The sequence below is a fragment of the Neoarius graeffei genome, chromosome 8 (genome assembly GCF_027579695.1).
Source record: "Neoarius graeffei isolate fNeoGra1 chromosome 8, fNeoGra1.pri, whole genome shotgun sequence".
NCBI classification, from domain to species: domain Eukaryota; kingdom Metazoa; phylum Chordata; class Actinopteri; order Siluriformes; family Ariidae; genus Neoarius; species Neoarius graeffei.
Genome location: NC_083576.1, coordinates 68,578,100 through 68,598,261, shown reverse-complemented (window position 1 = coordinate 68,598,261; position 20,162 = coordinate 68,578,100). Strand labels below are relative to the sequence as shown.

Below are 20,162 nucleotides of genomic sequence, written 5' to 3'. Positions count from 1 at the left end.
GCCATGATACACTTCCACAAACATGTGTTGTGAAGATCAGACTTTGATAGATCCCTGTTCTTTAAATAAAACAGGGTGCCCACTCACACCTGATCGTCATCCCATTGATTGAAAACACCTGACTCTAATTTTACCTTCAAATTAACTGCTAATCCTAGAGGTTCACATACTTTTGCCACTCACAGATATGTAATATTGGCTCATTTTCCTCAATAAATAAATAAATGAGCAAGTATAATATTTTTGTCTCATTTGTTTAACTGGGTTCTCTTTATCTACTTTTAGGACTTGTGTGAAAATCTGATGTTTTAGGTCATATTTATGCAGAAATATAGAAAATTCTAAAGGGTTCACAAACTTTCAAGCACCAGTGTATGTGATCTGATTGTGAAAAATGACATAGTATTGGTTAATATTTTCTCTTTTCACCCGTGCATGCATTGTGGTGATATTGGTGTGCACAAGTCTGAATCCCCTGATATTCTCTGATTGTTCCAAATCGTGTTGTAAGATTGAGTGCTAGAATAATCCATATTCCACTGACTGTACTTAAGAGTAGTGAAGCTACTTTTTGTTTTAATGCACCAAAGATCTGGAACGCATTTGCATCCATCACTTAAAAAAAAAAAGCCAGTCCAACCATTTTACACAATTCTTTTATTTGTATATTTTATTTCTTTATTATAATATTTATTTGCCTAGTTTGCTATGATATTTTTGATTCCCTTTAGTTTTTTCACTTCACATTTTAAATGTATGAGTTGCTATTTAAGTTGTATATTTAAAAAATTATTATTATTAGTAGTAGTAGTAGTGTTGTAGTCAAGACCATTTAAACTACAACCCTGATTCCAAAAAAGTTGGGACAAAGTACAAATTGTAAATAACAACGGAATGCAATAATGTGGAAGTTTCAGAATTCCATATTTTATTCAGAATAGAACATGGATGACATATCAAATGTTTAAACTGAGAAAATGTATCATTTAAAGAGAAAAATTAGGTGATTTTTTTAAATTTCATGACAACACATCTCAAAAAAGTTGGGACAAGGCCATGTTTACCACTGTGAGACATCCCCTTTTCTCTTTACAACAGTCTGTAAACGTCTGGGGACTGAGGAGACAAGTTGCTCAAGTTTAGGGATAGGAATGTTAACCCATTCTTGTCTAATGTAGGATTCTAGTTGCTCAACTGTCTTAGGTCTTTTTTGTCGTATCTTCCATTTTATGATGTGCCAAATGTTTTCTATGGGTGAAAGATCTGGACTGCAGGCTGGCCAGTTCAGTACCCGGACCCTTCTTCTACGCAGCCATGATGCTGTAATTGATGCAGTACGTGGTTTGGCATTGTCATGTTGGAAAATGCAAGGTCTTCCCTGAAAGAGACGTCGTCTGGATGGGAGCATATGTTGCTCTAGAACCTGGATATACCTTTCAGCATTGATGGTGTCTTTCCAGATGTGTAAGCTGCCCATGCCACACGCACTAATGCAACCCCATACCATCAGAGATGCAGGCTTCTGAACTGAGCGCCGATAACAACTTGGGTCGTCCTTCTCCTCTTTAGTCTGAATGACACGGCGTCCCTGATTTCCATAAAGAACTTCAAATTTTTATTCTTCTGACCACAGAACAGTTTTCCACTTTGCCACAGTCCATTTTAAATGAGCCTTGGCCCAGAGAAGATGTCTGCGCTTCTGGATCATGTTTAGATACGGCTTCTTCTTTGAGCGATAGAGTTTTAGCTGGCAACGGCGGATGGCACGGTGAATTGTGTTCACAGATAATGTTCTCTGGAAATATTCCTGAGCCCATTTTGTGATTTCCAATACAGAAGCATGCCTGTATGTGATGCGGTGCCGTCTAAGGGCCCGAAGATCACGGGCACCCATTATGGTTTTCTGGCCTTGACCCTTACGCACAGAGATTCTTCCAGATTCTCTGAATCTTTTGATGATATTATGCACTGTAGAGGATACGTTCAAACTCTTTGCAATTTTACACTGTCAAACTCCTTTCTGATATTGCTCCACTATTTGTCGGCGCAGAATTAGGGGGATTGGTGATCCTCTTCCCATCTTTACTTCTGAGAGCCGCTGCCACTCCAAGATGCTCTTTTTATACCCAAGTCATGTTAATGACCTATTGCCAATTGACCTAATGAGTTGCAGTTTGGTCCTCCAGCTGTTCCTTTTTTGTACCTTTAACTTTTTCAGCCTCTTATTGCCCCTGTCCCAACTTTTTTGAGATGTGTTGCTGTCATGAAATTTCAAATGAGCGAATATTTGGCATGAAATTTCAAAATGTCTCACTTTCGACATTTGATATGTTGTCCATGTTCTATTGTGAATACACTATCAGTTTTTGAGATTTGTAAATTATTGCATTCCGTTTTTATTTACAATTTGTACTTTGTCCCAACTTTTTTGGAATCGGGGTTGGATGACAAAGACCAAGACTTTGAGGCGTTGAGACCAAGTCGAGACCAAGGCAGTGAGAATCCCACACTGCATGACACACTTTCGATAAAATGTGGAAGATGCGAACCAAAGGCTCTTCTCAAATTTTATTCCAGAAGGTTTGCTGGCATATCCTCCTGCTCCCAGACAGTCACAGCTGCTTCTCCTGTCTCCCGTGTTCACTTTCTTGGCGTGTGCGTGCGAAGGAGGCAGGGAGGGGTGACAGCCATTTACAGTAACAAATTTGATTCACGTTATTGGTTGCATTTGAACAGGAAGCTTTACATCCAATCAAAGTAATGATGTTAATCAGTAAATCAGACAATGCATAGGCAATTTAGTGAAAGCCCCAGAGTTATGGTCTTGACCTTGTTTTGAAATAAAATCCAGAGTCCTCTGAGACCGAAACAAGACAGAGTAAAAATGTAGTCAGTTCCGAGATGAGACCGAAACCTTCAAAAAGGGGTATCAAGACTGATCTCAAATACTACAGCAGTAGTAGAAGTAATATTTTTAATCACATGAACAGAACCAGAAAATTAAAATTCAGTATCAAGCAATTAAAGGGGAACTGAAGTCATTTTTAAACTTGCTTTCTTTCTTAATTGTGTTACTCAATTACATTTTCGGTTTTAGTAACCTTATATCGTGACTCGTATTGGCAGCTAATTGGAATTAAATATTATACTTATCAGCCTATTCGGTTTTTAGCCATGTTGAATTTAGTCCGTTTGGTCCACAGCAAGCGTCGCTTATCCGCGCGATCTTCGTGAGACTTGTCCGAGACTTCGAAACGTGAAGTGTCTTGTCACAGCAAACAGGTGTGTCTTTGACCTACTATATCAACACAACAACCAGGGAGCAAACCAATCAGAGACAAGAAAAGGTTAAGTTGTAAAAAAAAAAAAGTGTATACTTTATTAATAATTACAAAACTTAGTTAAAATTGTCCACAAGTCCAATGTCCCAATATTCAGTCCAGTCCAGAAGTTGCCCCACCCTCCCTCCAAAGATGGTCTACACAGTTCCTGAAAACCAGAGAGAGACAGATGTTAAGGCACACTTTGGATAACCCTCACACTCAGCCAGTATAAACAAAACACCCTCCAAACATGCAAACCCCAGGTCACTACACAGCACACAGTCAATTCAATAAATAGTCACTGCAACGCTCCTTATCACACGAGTATGGATGGCTCTCACAATACATGTGGGTTGAGGTCACACAGTGTAATGTCCACAGCACACAAAAGCACTAAATGCTAGTGCAGTACCACACAATGTCCAAAAAGACCAAGAGGAGGGGCTTCCAAAGGTGACTAATTACAGTCTATGAGAGTCTTTACTCCACAGCCAGCAAGTGGAGCTGTAAGATGGAGGGGAAGGAATTTCTGGACGGAGCTGATATAGGTAAAACACAATGGAGGAGTACTTAACTTGTACAAGGGAGGGCACGTCTACTCCTCCTCAGTCTCCACAGCAAGAACACAGTTTGGTCCAAAGATGGTAGCTGGCCCAGGTGGGGGGGGAGAATGGAGGGTCTTCACCACGCGGGGTTCTCCAGGGATCCAGTAGAGCAGATGCCTTTAAGAAGGGTGGACGATTCCACCCCTTGAACTTCCCAGCACCTTATCCCGCCTCAATGTTTCTGTCCCATCTGCAAAGCTGCGTTGTCCCCACACGCGCTCGTTACTAGTGAAAGAGAGGGAAGCGTAGAGGACGACACAGGTTGAAACTTACACTGCAGCTCAATCTCCCAAAGGAAGTTACACAGGTAGTGTTTTGGTACTCCAACAATTCAAACCAAATGGCCACTTATCTGCTGGAGGGGTAGACGATTCTACCCCTCGATTGTTCCACAGCACCTCCACAAAGACACCACAGCGGCTCCCACAGGGTCTCGGTTGAGTCTTCCACCACTCTGCTCCAACTCCCTCTCTGTGGTAGTCTTCACAATGACTCCACAGCGGCTCCCGTAGGGTCTCAGTTGAGTCTCCCACCGTTCTGTTCCAGCTCCCTCTCTGTGGTAGTCTTCGCCAAGACACCACAGCGGCTCCCATAGGGTCTCGGTTGGGTCTCCCACCGCTCTGTTCCAGCTCCCTCTCTGTGGTAGTCTTCGCCAAGACACCACAACGGCTCCGGTTGGGTCTCCCACCGCTCTGTTCCAGCTCCCTCTCTGTGGTAGTCTTCCCCTCCCCCCAGCAACCGCTCCACCACCAAGTGAACTGCCTTTACGTAGCCCACCCAATCATCAGTCCCCAATCCGGCCACACCACTAATTAACTGAGACAGCTGAAGTGAAATCGTTAACACTAATCTGTTGAGGAATGCCCCAATCATCATACACCATTGTGATTGATTGACACAGCTGAAGTCAATTGTTAACCCAACATTCACTAAGTGGCAGCCATCTTGGTACACCTAAAAAATGGTTACCACTAAAATTCCAATACAGTTTTAACCATCCTGTGACAGTCAGCCAGGTGTCAGTGCCGCCATTTAGGAAACTGTTTTCCAAACGAAATCTTGCACAAAAACGAGTTTAAATGACGATTACGGCCTACTTTTTTCAAACTTTCCTGATTGCTATCAAAACAAACACAACTTCCGGCTTGATTACGTCAGCATTCGAAAGAGGGCACGCACGTCTTTTGACAACGTTGGCAGATGTCGGTCACTTTGATTTCCGCTGTACGTTTTACTTCCGTCCTACGATGTCTCGCACAGGTCTCAACGAATCTCATTTACGGCCATTGCTTTGACATATGGACTGATATATTACAGAGCATATTTCAAACACTCAGAACTCGCTATAGCAGCGACAAAATGGCGATCAAAAATGCATTCCGATATTTAATAAAATGAGATGAATAGAATTTTGATGCTAAAAAATTTGCCTTCAGTTCTCCTTTAAAATGTAAAAGAATAGAATGTCACCATACAGAAGGAGCTTTTGTCACATGATCAACTGTTTCCGTGTCTTGTGAAGTTGGTAATCGTATAAAGACGTCGTATACAATATAGATCTTGGTGTTTATACATAGAACAAGTAACCAATGCATAATCACACACGCTGGCCTTCTCTGGCTCTACTGTGCTGTAATTGTCGAGCAGGGCTGGTGACGGGTCGTCAGCAGACATCACTGAGGGTGATGGACAAGTGGCATTTATGAGGCAATTACACAAGGCCTGTGGAGGCCAAACAGTGCACAGAAAGAGCTCGGCGCAGGGGGGAGGCCCCGGCCACAGCAGCCTGCCTGGTGCCCTCATTATCCAACTCCTCACCCTTTACTGCTCAGCCTCTCTGTGTCTCTGCTCGACTACACGCTGCCAAAGCATTCACCACCCCCTTTTCTTCAGTCACATCGTGTTGGGGTGCTTTTTTACTCACAGGCCCTTTGTTTGCAAGAAAGGCAGAGGGCCCTGTCTGCATTTTAAGGACACAGTAAAGGAGCACAGGGGCCTGCTGGGGTGGAGAGGACAAATTCCTCTCTCCCACTTTTTTTTCTCTCTCTGTCTAACTAATTCCCCCTTTCTGACTTCTCTCAATTCAGCCTCCTAGACTTTGAATAAGCTTCTCGGCCAGCAGACTTTGGAGTTGCCGGGGCTTTTTTCATTTGTTAGATTTTCCTTGATTCTCTCTGGCCAGTTCTCATTTCTCACACACACACACACATGCACGCACACACCAAAGGCACTTGCTTTTTCAGAATGTGCAGCAGGGGAAGAGGGCAGCCACACCCCAGTGCTGAGCTGTGCTGAATGAGAGCGGGAGGAAAAAAGGATCGGAGAGGAAAAGCTGCAGCCTTAATGAGCAAATGAATGCGTGCCTCTCTCCAGAGTGTCCCAGCGAGAGGGAGAGAGCAGCAGGCCAAAACACTCAGCGACAAAAACGCATTTAACTGCTGCCTATGAATAGAGATGGTTTTATTGAGCACGACAGTATAGCGAGGGCTTAGCAAGCCCGGAGATGGCAAATGCAGGCCATCACACCGCACTAGAGCAGGACTACAGCATGTGCGAGTACAAAGGAGAACGAGTTTTCAGAAATGGAAGGATATTGAAGCACTGACTGCTATACTGGGATAAAGTAGGGTGGGTGGGAGGGTGGGTGTGTGTGAGAGAGAGAGAGAGAGAGAAAGAAAGGAAGGATGTGAGGGGCTGCAGGCTTCTTTTAAAAACAGTATCGCAGTAGAATGCACCTGATGGAGAGCAGAGCGGGAGGTGGAATGGGAGGGGCGGAGTCTGGGGTCTACTCCCTCTCTCACCCTGAGGGTGCGAAGAGGAGGGGCAACGGACATCTGTTTTGAGAACATTTTCACACATTGGCTTCCACCAGTGTGTGATTGTGTGTTAGGGGGCTGCTGTTGCATTCAGGGGCCTCATTTGGGGGCTCTGTCAAAATCGAGAATTTGTAGCAGTTCATGCTTTCATAATGGTGTTAAATGAAGCGGGGAAACGTCCGCCTGGTTCAGAGCCTACGCACCAATCCGGGTGTCTGCTCTACAGCCATGTCTCCTCTCTCACACGCACGGCCTATTAGCATGCAGTCTCAATATTATTCTGACATGGGAGAGCAGGAGCAGTGCTTGATTTTATGCATGAATAAAAATGCTCTGACTGTCAAACTGGGCATTTTTCTTTCCTGAAATAACGATCCCTTCTTAACCCCTTCAGTGCCCTTGGACAGGTCACGTACGTCATGAAGTCATTTACCGCTGTGCCTCATGACGGAAGAATGTTTCAGGCATTGACTGTAGTTCATATGTGCCACTGTGAAGTACAAGTAATGTGCCATGTACGGTACATAAAAGGAGGTGTTTATGACGAGTAGCGTACGTCATAAGGCACAGCGGTAAAAGATTTCATGACGTACGTGACTCGTCCAAGGGCGTTGAAGGGGTTTACGTTTGTTTTCTATAAACCATTTATACGGCGCACCATCTATATCGGTACAGCACAATTTCATACTCAACTGATCATGTCCTCGCTTTTCTCATATTCAAAACCAGCAGTCTTCCGCACACTCTTTGGTCCTTGAGGGTGTTGGACAGGAAGAGCAGAGTCACGGCCTGCTCTCAGTAATGGACATGTATGAGGTGGGAATCATCATGGGCTCTGTGGCATATGGTTTAGATACACCTTATCTTTCCTTCTTCTGGAACTCCCCTCATCCTGGACATCCTCGGACCCCCCATTTCTCCCTTCAACCCAATAACTCTCTATGGCCAGACTGAGAGGAGATGTTCCACTGATATTAGACCAGTATTTGTGGTTTCTCTTATACAAAAAAGGTGGAATTACTCCAGGGTTGGCTGGTTAGGGCCTCTCAAAGTAGATCAAGCAGGGAGGAAAAGGATCAGATGATACTCCTCTGATCCTTTTCCTCCAGGAACCATTACAGTGCAAAAAAAAAAAAAATCCTGTTTCCCAATTCCCAAACCCTATTCATGGGCACCTCATCCTTGGCATGGCACCGTCTTGTCTTTCTAACGAATGATGTGCGGATTCTGGATTGTTGCTGTAGTTTTAGTGCAAGCATAAGACACGTGACCTTTTCAGCGTTCTTCATTTCAGTAGCAAAGTCGCTTCTTAAATCATCAGTGTCGTTTTGTATTTGAAGTAATGATTTCTTGCAGAGACAAAGCAAAAGCAAAGCTGGACTGATTTGAAGTTCGTTTGCTTACAGCAAACAGTTTTGTGTAAAGCCCCAGTCTGGGCCTGCAGTCGATCTGTGCTGCTCTTTTGATTGTAATCTCTGTCTAAGCCACTGTCGGTGAATCAGTGTGTTGTGGTGGTGCTGGGAGCAGACGTCATCTCGCTACACGCTTCTCTCTCAGTCATACTGCATCCACCCAAAGCCCACAACGAGAATAAAAACGATCGATCAAAGCGAGTGTGATATTTTCAGGGATTTAAGCAGATTCTCAAGTCCGCAGCAAGAGTAGTCTTAAAATTTGCTCAACTATTGTGCAAAAAGATGACCGTTAATTCAGTTTTTATATGCAGAGACTTTTCACTAAATATATGAAGACTTTTTTTTTTTGCACGCTGTCGTACAGTATAACAGCGGCAGTATTTAATATTAAAATAATGCAGTATAATTTAACTGACAGCCCTGTGATGACCTGGCGACTTGTCCAGGGTGTACCCCGCCTTTCGCCCATAGTCAGCTGGGATAGGCTCCAGCTTGCCTGCGACCCTGTAGAAGGATAAAGCGGCTAGAGATAATGAGATGAGATGAGATGAGATGAGATCAGGATTTTCATTGACTGAAAGAAATGAAAATTGATGCATCGTAAAAGAAACTTGAATAGTATTTTCAGTAAAATGTATTGTCCTTACAAGAATGTAAAGATAAATATAACAAATTTGGAATGAAAATGGGTATTTATAAATATTTGGGTTTTTTGTGGTGTAAAAGTCTTTGCATGGTTTTGATGCTTAGTCATATACAGTATAGTTATTGTAAAAATGTGACTTCCCACATTTGAATCCCACTTAAATTTTTTTTGATAATATTCCTGATTAAAAATGGAAAAATGTATACAGTTGTATAAAACATCACAAAGTCCGACATGAATGATTTTATTATCTTGTCAATCAATTAAAATGTTTTGTGATTAATTATATTGTCCATAGTTAACTCGCGATTACTTGCAAATTAATCACACGTTTTTCATCTGTTTTAAATGCATCTTAAAGGGGAACTGAAGGCAATTTAAAAAAAAAAAATTTCTATCTCATTTTATTAAATATAGGAATGCATTTTTGATCGCTATTTTGTCGCTGCTATAGCAAGTTGTGTGTTTGAAATACGCTCTGTAATATCAGTCCATATGTCAAAGCACTGGCCGTAAACGAGATTCGCTGAGACCTGTGCGAGACTTCGTAGGACGGAAGTAAAACGTGCAGCGGAAATCAAAGTGACCAACATCTGCCAACGTGGTCAAGACGCACGCGCTCTCCTTTGAATGCTGACATAATCTAGCCGGAAATTTTCCCCGTGTCCGATATCACTCGCTATGTAGTGGGGACGCCATTTTGTAGTACTGTCCGAAACCTTAGTGAGGATTATGTGGGAAATGCGCTCAGTATAATGTGTATTTATCACAAAAATACATGCACGTATTTATTATTTTGAAAACCCACCAGCCACCTGATCTGGCACGTTTTAATTGTGCGACAGTAATGACGTAAATACCAGCGTGACGGACTCGTCCTTATCCTGTCATCTTTCCAACTCTTCTCTACTCCACGTTGGTTCGAAGTCGTATGGAATAATCTCCATGTTGCGTATGCGAGGGAGGCGGATGCATGTACAGAAGTATGCAGTTTAATAAAGTACAGAATATATATACACAGTGATACAATATATAAACAGGCAAACAATCCGAAACGGCAGGCTAGATCAAAAACGAGAATACGGGCAAAAGGGTCAGTCAAGGCGCACACAGTACATCAAAGGCTAAGCGAGGACAAGAATGAGAAACAGGCACAAGGATCGTGAAACAGGAAATCAAGACAACTGGTAGAAAGGCTTGGTAATGCGTACATGCGTATCGTAATACTTCGTGATGCAAATGCATCAGCACAGTCCTTAAACAGGTGTAAACACAGTTCCTTAATTGAGTTCAGGTGCGCCTTGTTCACGGCGCGCGCAGCCCGAGGCGCACCTTCAGATGCACGTGCCACAGCACACAGGACTGACACTCTGTCACTGATGAAGCTGGCAAATCTCAAAATTAATCTAAATTGGAATGATATGGCGATCTGGCCGCTGTGTAAACAGTTTTCAAAATGGCGGCGCTGACGCTTCACGTTTGAAGTCTCGCACAAGTCTCGTGAAGATCGCGCGGATAAGCGACGCCTGCCGTGGACCAAACGAACTACGTTCAACATGGCTAAAAACCGAAAAGGCTGACAAGTGTAATATTATGACAATACGAGTCACGATACAAGGTTACTAAAACCGAAAACGTAATTGAATAACACGTTAATTAAGAAATAAAGCAAGTTTAAAAGTGACTTCAGTTCTCTTTTAAATGGATACTTTTCAAGTTGTTGGGAAGTTGAAGTGGACAGATGTGCTTGCTTTATGCTAATGGATGTGGCCAGGTCAGGAAGGATAAGGCTGGACACAGCAAAAATAACTTTTGCGGGTATTTTATTCCATCACTGCATTTATAAAAATTTTTAAAAAGGCAGCGTTTAACTATAATTTTGAGGGTTACGCACAATTCAGTGTGAACAAAATTTAGTATTTTCCTCTAGTTCTCCTTAACTTCCAGCCTCAAGCTATGCAATAAAATTAAACTAAACAAACTCGGTGATGTGTACGGAAGCCGAGAGAGGCCCTTCATATAATCTTTTTTTTTTTTTTTTTATTCACCTTGTTATCCCAAGATAACGACATAATTAATTCAGGATCTCGAGAAAACAACACAACTAATTCGAGATCTTGAGAAAACCGTTATTTCGAGATCTCGAGAAAACAAAACAATTATTCCGTGATCTCGAGAAAACAAAACAATTATTTCATGATCTCAGCTGGATCACTGTCTCCCCATCGGTAGAGACGAAGCCGGGCCAGTCTTCTGCGGAGGTGCCGCGGACTAATTTTGAAATTATCCCTTATTAAAAGACTTAATGCAATCTCTCCCTGTGTCAACCCCTGATCAAAATACTGCCTTATTAGGTGATCGATTATTCCAGACCTTCTAATGACCAAAGTTGCGTCTATACAGAATGAGAAATAGCCCCAAAATCAGCATATCACAAGTCTCTTGGCGCACCTGAATGAACCATTTCTCAGCTGTTTACTTGAGATCATGAAATAATTTTATTTTCTCGAGATCACGGAATAATTGTATTGTTTTGTTTTCTCGAGATCTTGGAATAACGGTTTTGTTTTCTCGAGATCTCGAATTAGTTGTGTTGTTTTCTCGAGATCCTGAATTATGTCGTTATCTCAGGATAACAAGGTGAATAAAAAAAAAAAAGATTATATGAAGGGCCTCTCTTGGCTTCCGTAGATGTGGACTCTGGACAACAGTAGTGGCTATCTTTTGAAATAAAGAAAATTAAAAAAAAAAAAAAAATACAAAACCCAAATAAATATATTTAAGCCACACAGCTCATAAAGAGTTTTCCAGTAAAATGCAATAACTCTCAGGTAAATCTACAGTACGTTCATGAGCAAAAATTGCATTTATAAACCCTTTTACATCTCTCACAAATTTCTCAGAATAAAACAAACCCTCTCACTCTAGTGTGCAGCCTGTACGCTTACATGCGCAGACCTTAACACGTCATCTTTTCTCCCCTCTGGACCATCAAAAGCATATAAAAATACACACGGTTTATGTAGACCGAGTGCAACAATATAAGTTGATTCTGGACATAAGTGCACTTTATCACAACTTGTGCTGACCAGCTACGTCGCTTACTCGCTCGGTCACATCCTGATTTCCCAAACTACGGGAAGGGGCACAGAATATCTCATCTCATCTCATCTCTAGCCGCTTTATCCTGTCCTACAGGGTCGCAGGCAAGCTGGAGCCTATCCCAGCTGACTACGGGCGAAAGGCGGGGTACACCCTGGACAAGTCGCCAGGTCATCACAGGGCTGACACATAGACACAGACAACCATTCACACTCACATTCACACCTACGGTCAATTTAGAGTCACCAGTTAACCTAACCTGCATGTCTTTGGACTGTGGGGGAAACCGGAGCACCCGGAGGAAACCCACGCGGACACGGGGAGAACATGCAAACTCCACACAGAAAGGCCCTCGCCGGCCACGGGGCTCGAACCCGGACCTTCTTGCTGTGAGGCGACAGCGCTAACCACTACACCACCGTGCCGCCGGCACAGAATATGCACGTGTTAATCATGCGTCAAAAAAAAAAAAAGATTGGTGTTGAAAGGAATTTGTGTTAACACGTTAACATCGACAGCCCTTTATTTTTATGTATAATATAGAATGTGCGTACGTGTATATAACTTGGCAATTATGAAGATTTTTGAGTGTCTTTTTGATTTGCTTTCACAACCAATTTAGAGTCTGAATTGCACAAATTCTGCTTTTGTGACTCAAATGTCCGTATACATGCAAAAAGTAGTCTTAGTCTGACGTACATGTTTGTCTCTTCTGCTTTGCAGATTTGGTTTGCCTTTGTGAACGGGTTCTCTGGTCAGATTCTTTTCGAGCGTTGGTGCATCGGCCTCTATAACGTGGTAAGTGTGTGCGCGTGATTTACTGTGAGAGAGAATGTGTTCAAGCGGCTCCCCTGTCGTGCTGGGGCAAGAAACTCATTAGCCGTGGCAGCCCAAGCGGCTCCTTTACTGCAGCCCTGTGTCATCGACATCCTGAAAATCTCCCTGTTATTTATGAGCCCTTGTCAAGTCCATATTCCCCCTGTGCCCAGAACTATGTCCTGAATGTGCTGCAACAACAGCCGCTCGTGCCCCTGAAAGAGCTGCCTTGAAGTGGTCAGCAGTGAATTATGAAGGAGCAGGGTGAAGTCAGACACGCACGTTATATACAGTATACATACACTCGGACGTTTTGTCCATTACAGCAAGCGTGAGATTAATTAATGGATCATGGTTTACACTATGAAATTCCTGCAGTGTTATATATAGGTGTTACTGTTTATTATAATGACTTGTTTCCATGGGAATGAAATTGAACAAAAAGTGTTCAGTGTTGAAAGACATCAATTTGAATAGTTTTTGTAATTTTAACAACGAGGGAAAAGATTCAATCCAAAGTTAAAAAAAAAAAAGGTGCCTTCCATCAGCTCTCCGTTATGGTTCACTAGCGTGGTGAGGCAGCAACCACTTGGCACAGCGCATTCCCTCTTTATCTGAAAGAGGATGAATTCCACGGCTTCAGAGGGGGGTCTGTTGGACGCAGTGGTCCGAATCCTCCCCTGAATGAAAGTCGCCGTCTCTCTGAGAGCCAGAGCCCAGTGGAGCGTATCGTTCAGCCCGAGCCGAAGCCAGCAAGCTGCAGCCGTGCCAGTGGAAGAGCCTGAGCCGAGCCCACACCCGTCGCCAGTATCTCTGAAATATCGCTCCTCTCTTTCATCAGCTACACAACTCACAGGTGGGAAGGAAAAGAATAATAAAACCATCCAGGAGATCTGCTAACAAGCTGTGGGCATTACAGCAGATGTTCATGTGAGAGAACTTTTGCATATGCAAGCAACAGTATCCAAATAAAATCAAAGCCAGAACGTTTCATGCTCACTGGAGTACAACAGGAGGGAGCTGCTGGGGTGTTTATTAAGATCGACTTCTCGAAAGGGAAATTCAGCACTTGTAAACGGTTTGTCTGAGTCATATGACGGCGTTTTGGGGCTGTTCTAGGTTGAAAAAATGACAGAGCTGAGGAAGGGGATAATATTCTAAGGGGAAAAACAGTATTTACTAGACTAAAGTAGTAAATTGACAAGAAATTCTGAGATTAAAGTCACAATTATTAAAAAAAAAAGCCTCTGAATTTTTTTTTTTTTCCCCCCCCTCAAGGAACTGCATCACTTCACTTTACAAGGTTGGATCAGCATCATACCACACATGCCACATTTGAGCCAAGAAATATAGGAAATGCAGATATTTTCAACTCCATTTCCCAGAAGCATGTGAAAAAATTTTTTCCTCCCCTTTCCCCCCTCATAAATTTGTGGTGACTTTAATCTTGGAGAATGAGTTTATTTCTTGTAAATTTATGACTTCCATCTCAGAAATTGAGTTTTTGTTCTTTGAATATTTCCCCCTCCCTCAGTTCTGTAATTTTTTGGGGGGCCCTAATACGCCGTCATAGAATCAACATTGTTCACACTAGCACTACGTTCAGACTGCAACCTGAAACGACCCATATCCGATTTGTTGTGAAATCCGATTTTTTTGTTAGGCCGTTCACATTACCAGTTATATGAGACTTGTATGCGATCTCCAATATGAACGGAAAACGACCCAAAAGTGTCCCGCATGCGCAAATTGACACATAATAAGCACATCTACGTAATACGTAAACCAAAAAAAAAGCGCACTCTTCAAGTTTGCAAGTAAAGCATGGAGATGAGGCGAGACCTGGCGATGTGGTTTTTGTGGCGGCGGCGGAACTCGCACAATAATCTGATTAATGTGGGCAGCAGACTAATGAGACCGAAGGTGTCAAATTACTGGAAATTTCCAGAACAATCTTATCTTGTAATACAGGATGGTTTAAGTTATAAATCAGTTATAGAAACTGTTTTATTTAATCAGGCTAACAGATCAACATCCAGGTCCCTACCAAATCCACCATTAGCTTGATCAATTCTATAAAAGTCTATTTAAATTCTGAAAACTGTACAAATGTTGTTGTTTTCCACCAAAGAGGCGGGATTAGCCAACGCAGAATAGTGACGTTTGTCTCTTGTTGATGACGTGTAGGTCGCATGAATGCGACCTGTCCGGTCAGACTGCAGTCGCATGTGAAAATAACAGATATGCATCGGAATTAGGACCACATATCCAAGCGGCCTGGGTCGCATGTGAAAAAAATCAGATCTGTGTCGTTCAGATTGTCAATAACAAATCGGATACAGGTCGCATATGGGCAAAAAAATCGGATATGGGTTGTTTCAGGGTGCAGTCTGAACATAGTCTAGTGGTATTTTTATATTAGTAGTTTTTTTTTTTCTACTTGAAGTCATGATCGTCATGCATGATATTTTTCAATCATATTTCGCAGTCCTCACACACACGCGTGCACTAAATAAATAAATGTTATTTACCAGCTGGGAGGTCCGTATTGTGAAACACCGTGACCGAGGTCTTGAAAGTACTGAGCGAGGCCCTCTGGGCCGAGGTCAGTGTTCAAGGCCGAGATCACGGTATTTCACCATACGGACCGACCTTAAGCTGGTAAATAATATATTTATTTTTTTCTTTACCAAATTCTAACAGAAAACGAGAGCGCCCGAAAGGGAAAACCGAGCCGAGCCGCCATTTTGAATCCTCATTCATGGCTGTAATGCAAATGGCTTCCTCCTTGGTATACAAGTGCACTTCCATGGCAGGGAAAAAAAAACTACATTTTGCCGCCTATGTAGTCCCCTATTTATACAAATAGGAGTCATTTTGGGATTCAGCCATGTTTTTGCTCGGCGTTAGCAAGTTAGAGGTTTTTAGCTTTCTCCTGAAATGTTTTATTTTATTTTGTCTTCCTCAGGGTAGTAAAACTCGCTTTCACTGTGAACACTGTCGTTATCGCTATCCATGATGTAAAATTAATGCTATTCTCCTGAGAATGTTGACAAAAATTGCTACCATGTTTGTTGTTGTGAACGAGTGAGTCGCCAGAGGTCCGTATTTGGGGTCCGTACCGTAGGATATGGACCTGCTCGCCAGCCAATCAGAGCGCAGGATTTGATGGAAACCGGACCACGAAAAAAAAAATAATTACAGGCTGCTGTAGTTTTAGGTCCAGAATGAAATTTTGCTATGGGATATTTTAAGCAAGTCGTCATTAACTATAAGGTGTGCTGTTTTAGGAAAATAATCAGTGACTGCACGGAGACGAGTTACTCTTCCCATAGTGAAGTGTATTATTTTTGTAGAACAGCACAGTCTGTGCTGTGTGTTGTTCCACGTATACCACAGTGATTTGCCAACAGTTACAATTTTTAGTTTAATGTGCAGCACATTCTGCTTTTTAACTGTTTATAGTTGGGGGACATCCACAAGACAAGTTGGTTCATATTAGTTCCTGTCCACGTAGTAGTTCTCACATCAGCCTCCTCTTTTTTCTTGTCTTGTCTTGAAATTAAAAAAAAAAAAACAGCTTGTTGCATGACTGAGAACCTGAAAGCACAATCTCCTCTCTCCCAAACACACTCCTCTCTTGTGTGCAAATCTCCGACACTGGAGACTCTTTCCATAAATGTTATATAAAACCGAAAATGCCTCCAGATTGACACTACTACTTTTTTTTTTGTGTGTGTTAAACGAGAACACATTTTTAATCCATCTCTTTCCTATTAGCCTGTGAGATTATGTAGAGTGTTGTAAGTCCCTGTGAATGAGCTGTTACTATAGAAACCTGAACATGTTAGAAAGGAGGGCATCAACATAAACCTGTCACTTGTATTCCAGCCAAAACGACTGTGAAACAATTTTCGATTAAAAGCAATGAATGCACACTTTCTGATTTGAGAATTCAGCCGCGCCGTAGTATAAAGGAAATTAATCAACACCTCCTGACCAATCAGATTGGAGTATCGAACAGCCCGAGATGATGGTTAGATGAACATCTACTGATGTCGATTCTACAAATGAGGCATTTGTTTAATAGTTTCACTTCAGTTCGCTGCATTATGGTTGTAGAGTATATTGTAATTTTAGTTACAACTTGTTGGAAAAAACATTTGAGTTTTTCAATTCGATAAAAGTTTGCTTTTTTTTTTTTTCTCCCCCCCAGATCTTTACAGCCCTGCCACCCTTGACCCTGGGCATTTTTGAACGTTCGTGCAGAAAAGAAAACATGCTCAAATACCCAGAATTGTACAAAACCTCCCAGAATGCCCAGGGCTTCAACACCAAGGTAAGCTCTCCTGTCTCATTCGCCTAATTAGGATTTACTTCTAACTTTCTAAAAAGCTATCCCTGTGCAATTTTTTTTTCCCCTCGTTTTGTAGTAGGAGACGTTTTTGTTGATTTATCACCATCGGATCTGTTTCCCCACAGTCACGCAGTTTCCTTATCCTTCAGGGTGTTTATTAGACTACGTTCAGACTGCACCCTGAAACGACCCATATCCGTTTTTTTTTTTTGCCTATATGCGACCTGTATCCGATTTGTTATTGACAATCTGAACGACACAGATCTGATTTTTTTCACATGTGACCCAGGCCGCTTGGATATGTGGTCCTAAATCTGATGCATATCCGATATTTTCACATGCAACTGCAGTCTGACCGGACAGGTCGCATTCATGCGACCTACACGTCATCAACAAGAGACAAACGTCACTATTCTGCGTTGGCTAATCCCGTCTCTTTGGTGGAAAACAACAACATTTGTACAGTTTTCAGAATTTAAATAGACTTTTATAGAATTGATCAAGCTAATGGTGGATTTGGTAGGGACCTGGATGTTGATCTGTTAGCCTGATTAAATAAAACAGTTTCTATAACTGATTTATAACTTAAACCATCCTGTATTACAAGATTATAAGATTGTTCTGGAAATTTCCAGTAATTTGACACCTTCGGTCTCATTAGTCTGCTGCCCACATTAATCAGATTATTGTGCGAGTTCTGCCGCCGCCACAAAAACCACATCGCCAGGTCTCGCCTCATCTCCATCGCAAACTGCACTGGTGTTTCTGCACCTTGAGCCAGCGCTGAGAGAAGTTGCAGAATTCAGCTGGCTATAAACAATCTAAATAAATATTTATAAAAATGTAGAAAAAGTTTATTAATATGACGAAATAAATATGTGCAAATTATTAAGCCTGAATTAAGAGTTTGGTAATACAGCGGCCGTATCCCAAATGACTGCCTACTGAAGCTCGAGTGCACTATATAGAGTTTAAAAATCCATTACTTCCTAGTAACATGTAGTGCACTTATATAGAAATTAGAGAGACATTTAGGAGTCAACCCTCGTTACCAGGCTACACGATTTCATTTCAGTTCAGAAACAAAAACACACACGAGACCTCACACTTTAACACTAACCAGATAATTAAACAAACAAACAAAAAAAGAAATCATTAAACTTGAAGAGTGCGCTTTTTTTTTTGGTTTACGTATTACGTGGATGTGCTTATTACGTGTCAATTTGCGCATGTGGGACACTTTTGGGTCATTTTCCGTTAATATTGGAGATCGCATACAAGTCTTATATAATTGGTAATGTGAACGGCCTAACAAAAAAATCAGATTTCACAACAAATCGGATATGGGTCGTTTCAGGTTGCAGTCTGAACGTAGTGTTAGTCTATTGCAGCGTATTACGTACTTAATAAAACCATTAGGAGTCCTAAACTAGCTTTCTTAGTGAGGATACGCAATCATAAATCAACCTGTCTGCTGTTATCTGGTGTTTTTACAGTTAGTAGATGTAAGTCAACTCGTGCACATTTTTACTCTGCGTAAGACATACGATGTGTTTTTCAACGTATTGTTAAATACGTTACTGATATGATGTCTTTTCAGAAAATAGTTTACATGAACCTGAGCGTCCTGCTAAAATGCCTTCTGTTGAATGATATTGGACATGTTCTTCTGTAGTAAAACTCTGTGTTTGTACTTTCTCTCTTTACATTTTGTGCTGTTTGTCAGTAACCAGGGCTTGTGTCCATTCTCTACATTGTGTGTGTGAGAGAGACAGAGAGAGCTTGCCCCTGCTGTTAATGAAGCTGTCTTCTCTTCAGGCTTTAAGTGCAGGCCTGTGCGACAGCGTGCCCCGGCTCCACAGGCGTGGAGACCTGCTCAATACAGCCTCGACATGGATTAGAGCGAGCGCGCACACCCCTGCAGTCTGACCGAGAGACCTGCGAGAAAGAAATGCAGTTAGAGAGGGCAAAGAATTGGAGGATGAGACAGGGAGGAAAAGAAAAACAGGAGTGATGAAGAATGAGAGCTTGTATAGAGGAGAGATTTCAGGTGAAAGAGGAAACAAGGAATTCTCCCATTAACGTTTACATTTGGCTGTTGCTCTTATCTAGGACTTACAAGAAGAACAATTTGTCTAAGCCACTGGATGTTTATACAGCAAAGACCTGCACGGTTGCGTGTGCATGTGTGTAAGATGTATTAGGGACTTCCTCGTCAGGTCTTCACATATTTACACCACATTGGTCTTCAGTCTCAGTCTTCAGTTTTGTTTTGTTTTTTTAAAATCAGCGTAGAGTAGCTAGATCATAAGTACGCTACTCCGAGTAGTGTCTGAGAACCTCCAAGGGTTTGTGGTGTACAGGCAGGGCGCATTGAGATGTTAATTATTACATTTTTGTTATTCGCCTCACCTGTCAGTGGCCATAATGTTAGTGTGTGTGTGTGTGTAAGTTTAAAAAAAAAAAATTATATACAACAGTTATTCCATGAAATTGAGTCGTATGTGAGCTGATGGCCGACCAGATTGAGTGGAATAACTATTTTATTCTATCCACATTCACTGGATTTTGAGAAACAGCATTTTTTTTATTTTTGCAAATTCAATAAATAAAAACTCCTGTACAAACGTCCGACAAAATAATTTCTGCTTAGAATGTACTGTAAACAAACCAGCAAAATGACAGTAGCAATTTATGAAAAATGCGATAATTATTGAAAAATGTAAAATAAAGATATGTTCTTACCATCAACTACTTTTATTCCCCATTTTGTTAGGGTTTTTTTTGTATTTTTTGGGGTTTTGTTTTCCCGTAGTTTTTATTTCGTCCTCAGTTGGTTCAGCAACACGCTCCGCCATTTTGTCTTTCTCTACTCACAGTATATGAGCTGGTAGCCAATCAAAGCGCGCGATTGCTCATATCCAGTAAATGTGGATAGAAGGGAAAAAAAATTATATAAATGCACAAAAAAGTATATTATTAATGGGTGCCATGAATTCGTAAGAATTCCATGCTAAATTTTATTTTTTGCACAAGAAAAAGTGAATGCTGTGTGCGCGCCCCCCCCCCCCTTTTTTTTTTT

General features: G+C 41.8%; 1 protein-coding gene across 2 annotated transcripts in view; it reads left to right on the top strand.

The window, feature by feature from the left end:
* The window catches only part of atp8a1 (ATPase phospholipid transporting 8A1), a 318,944-nt gene that overhangs the window by 249,240 nt on the left and 49,542 nt on the right, over positions 1 to 20,162 (top strand). For both annotated transcript variants that reach the window (XM_060928098.1, XM_060928097.1), the window contains exons 27-28: positions 12,631 to 12,705; positions 16,940 to 17,062. In XM_060928098.1, the coding sequence (XP_060784081.1) occupies positions 12,631 to 12,705; positions 16,940 to 17,062 (198 nt within the window). The remainder of the gene's footprint in view (positions 1 to 12,630; positions 12,706 to 16,939; positions 17,063 to 20,162) is intronic.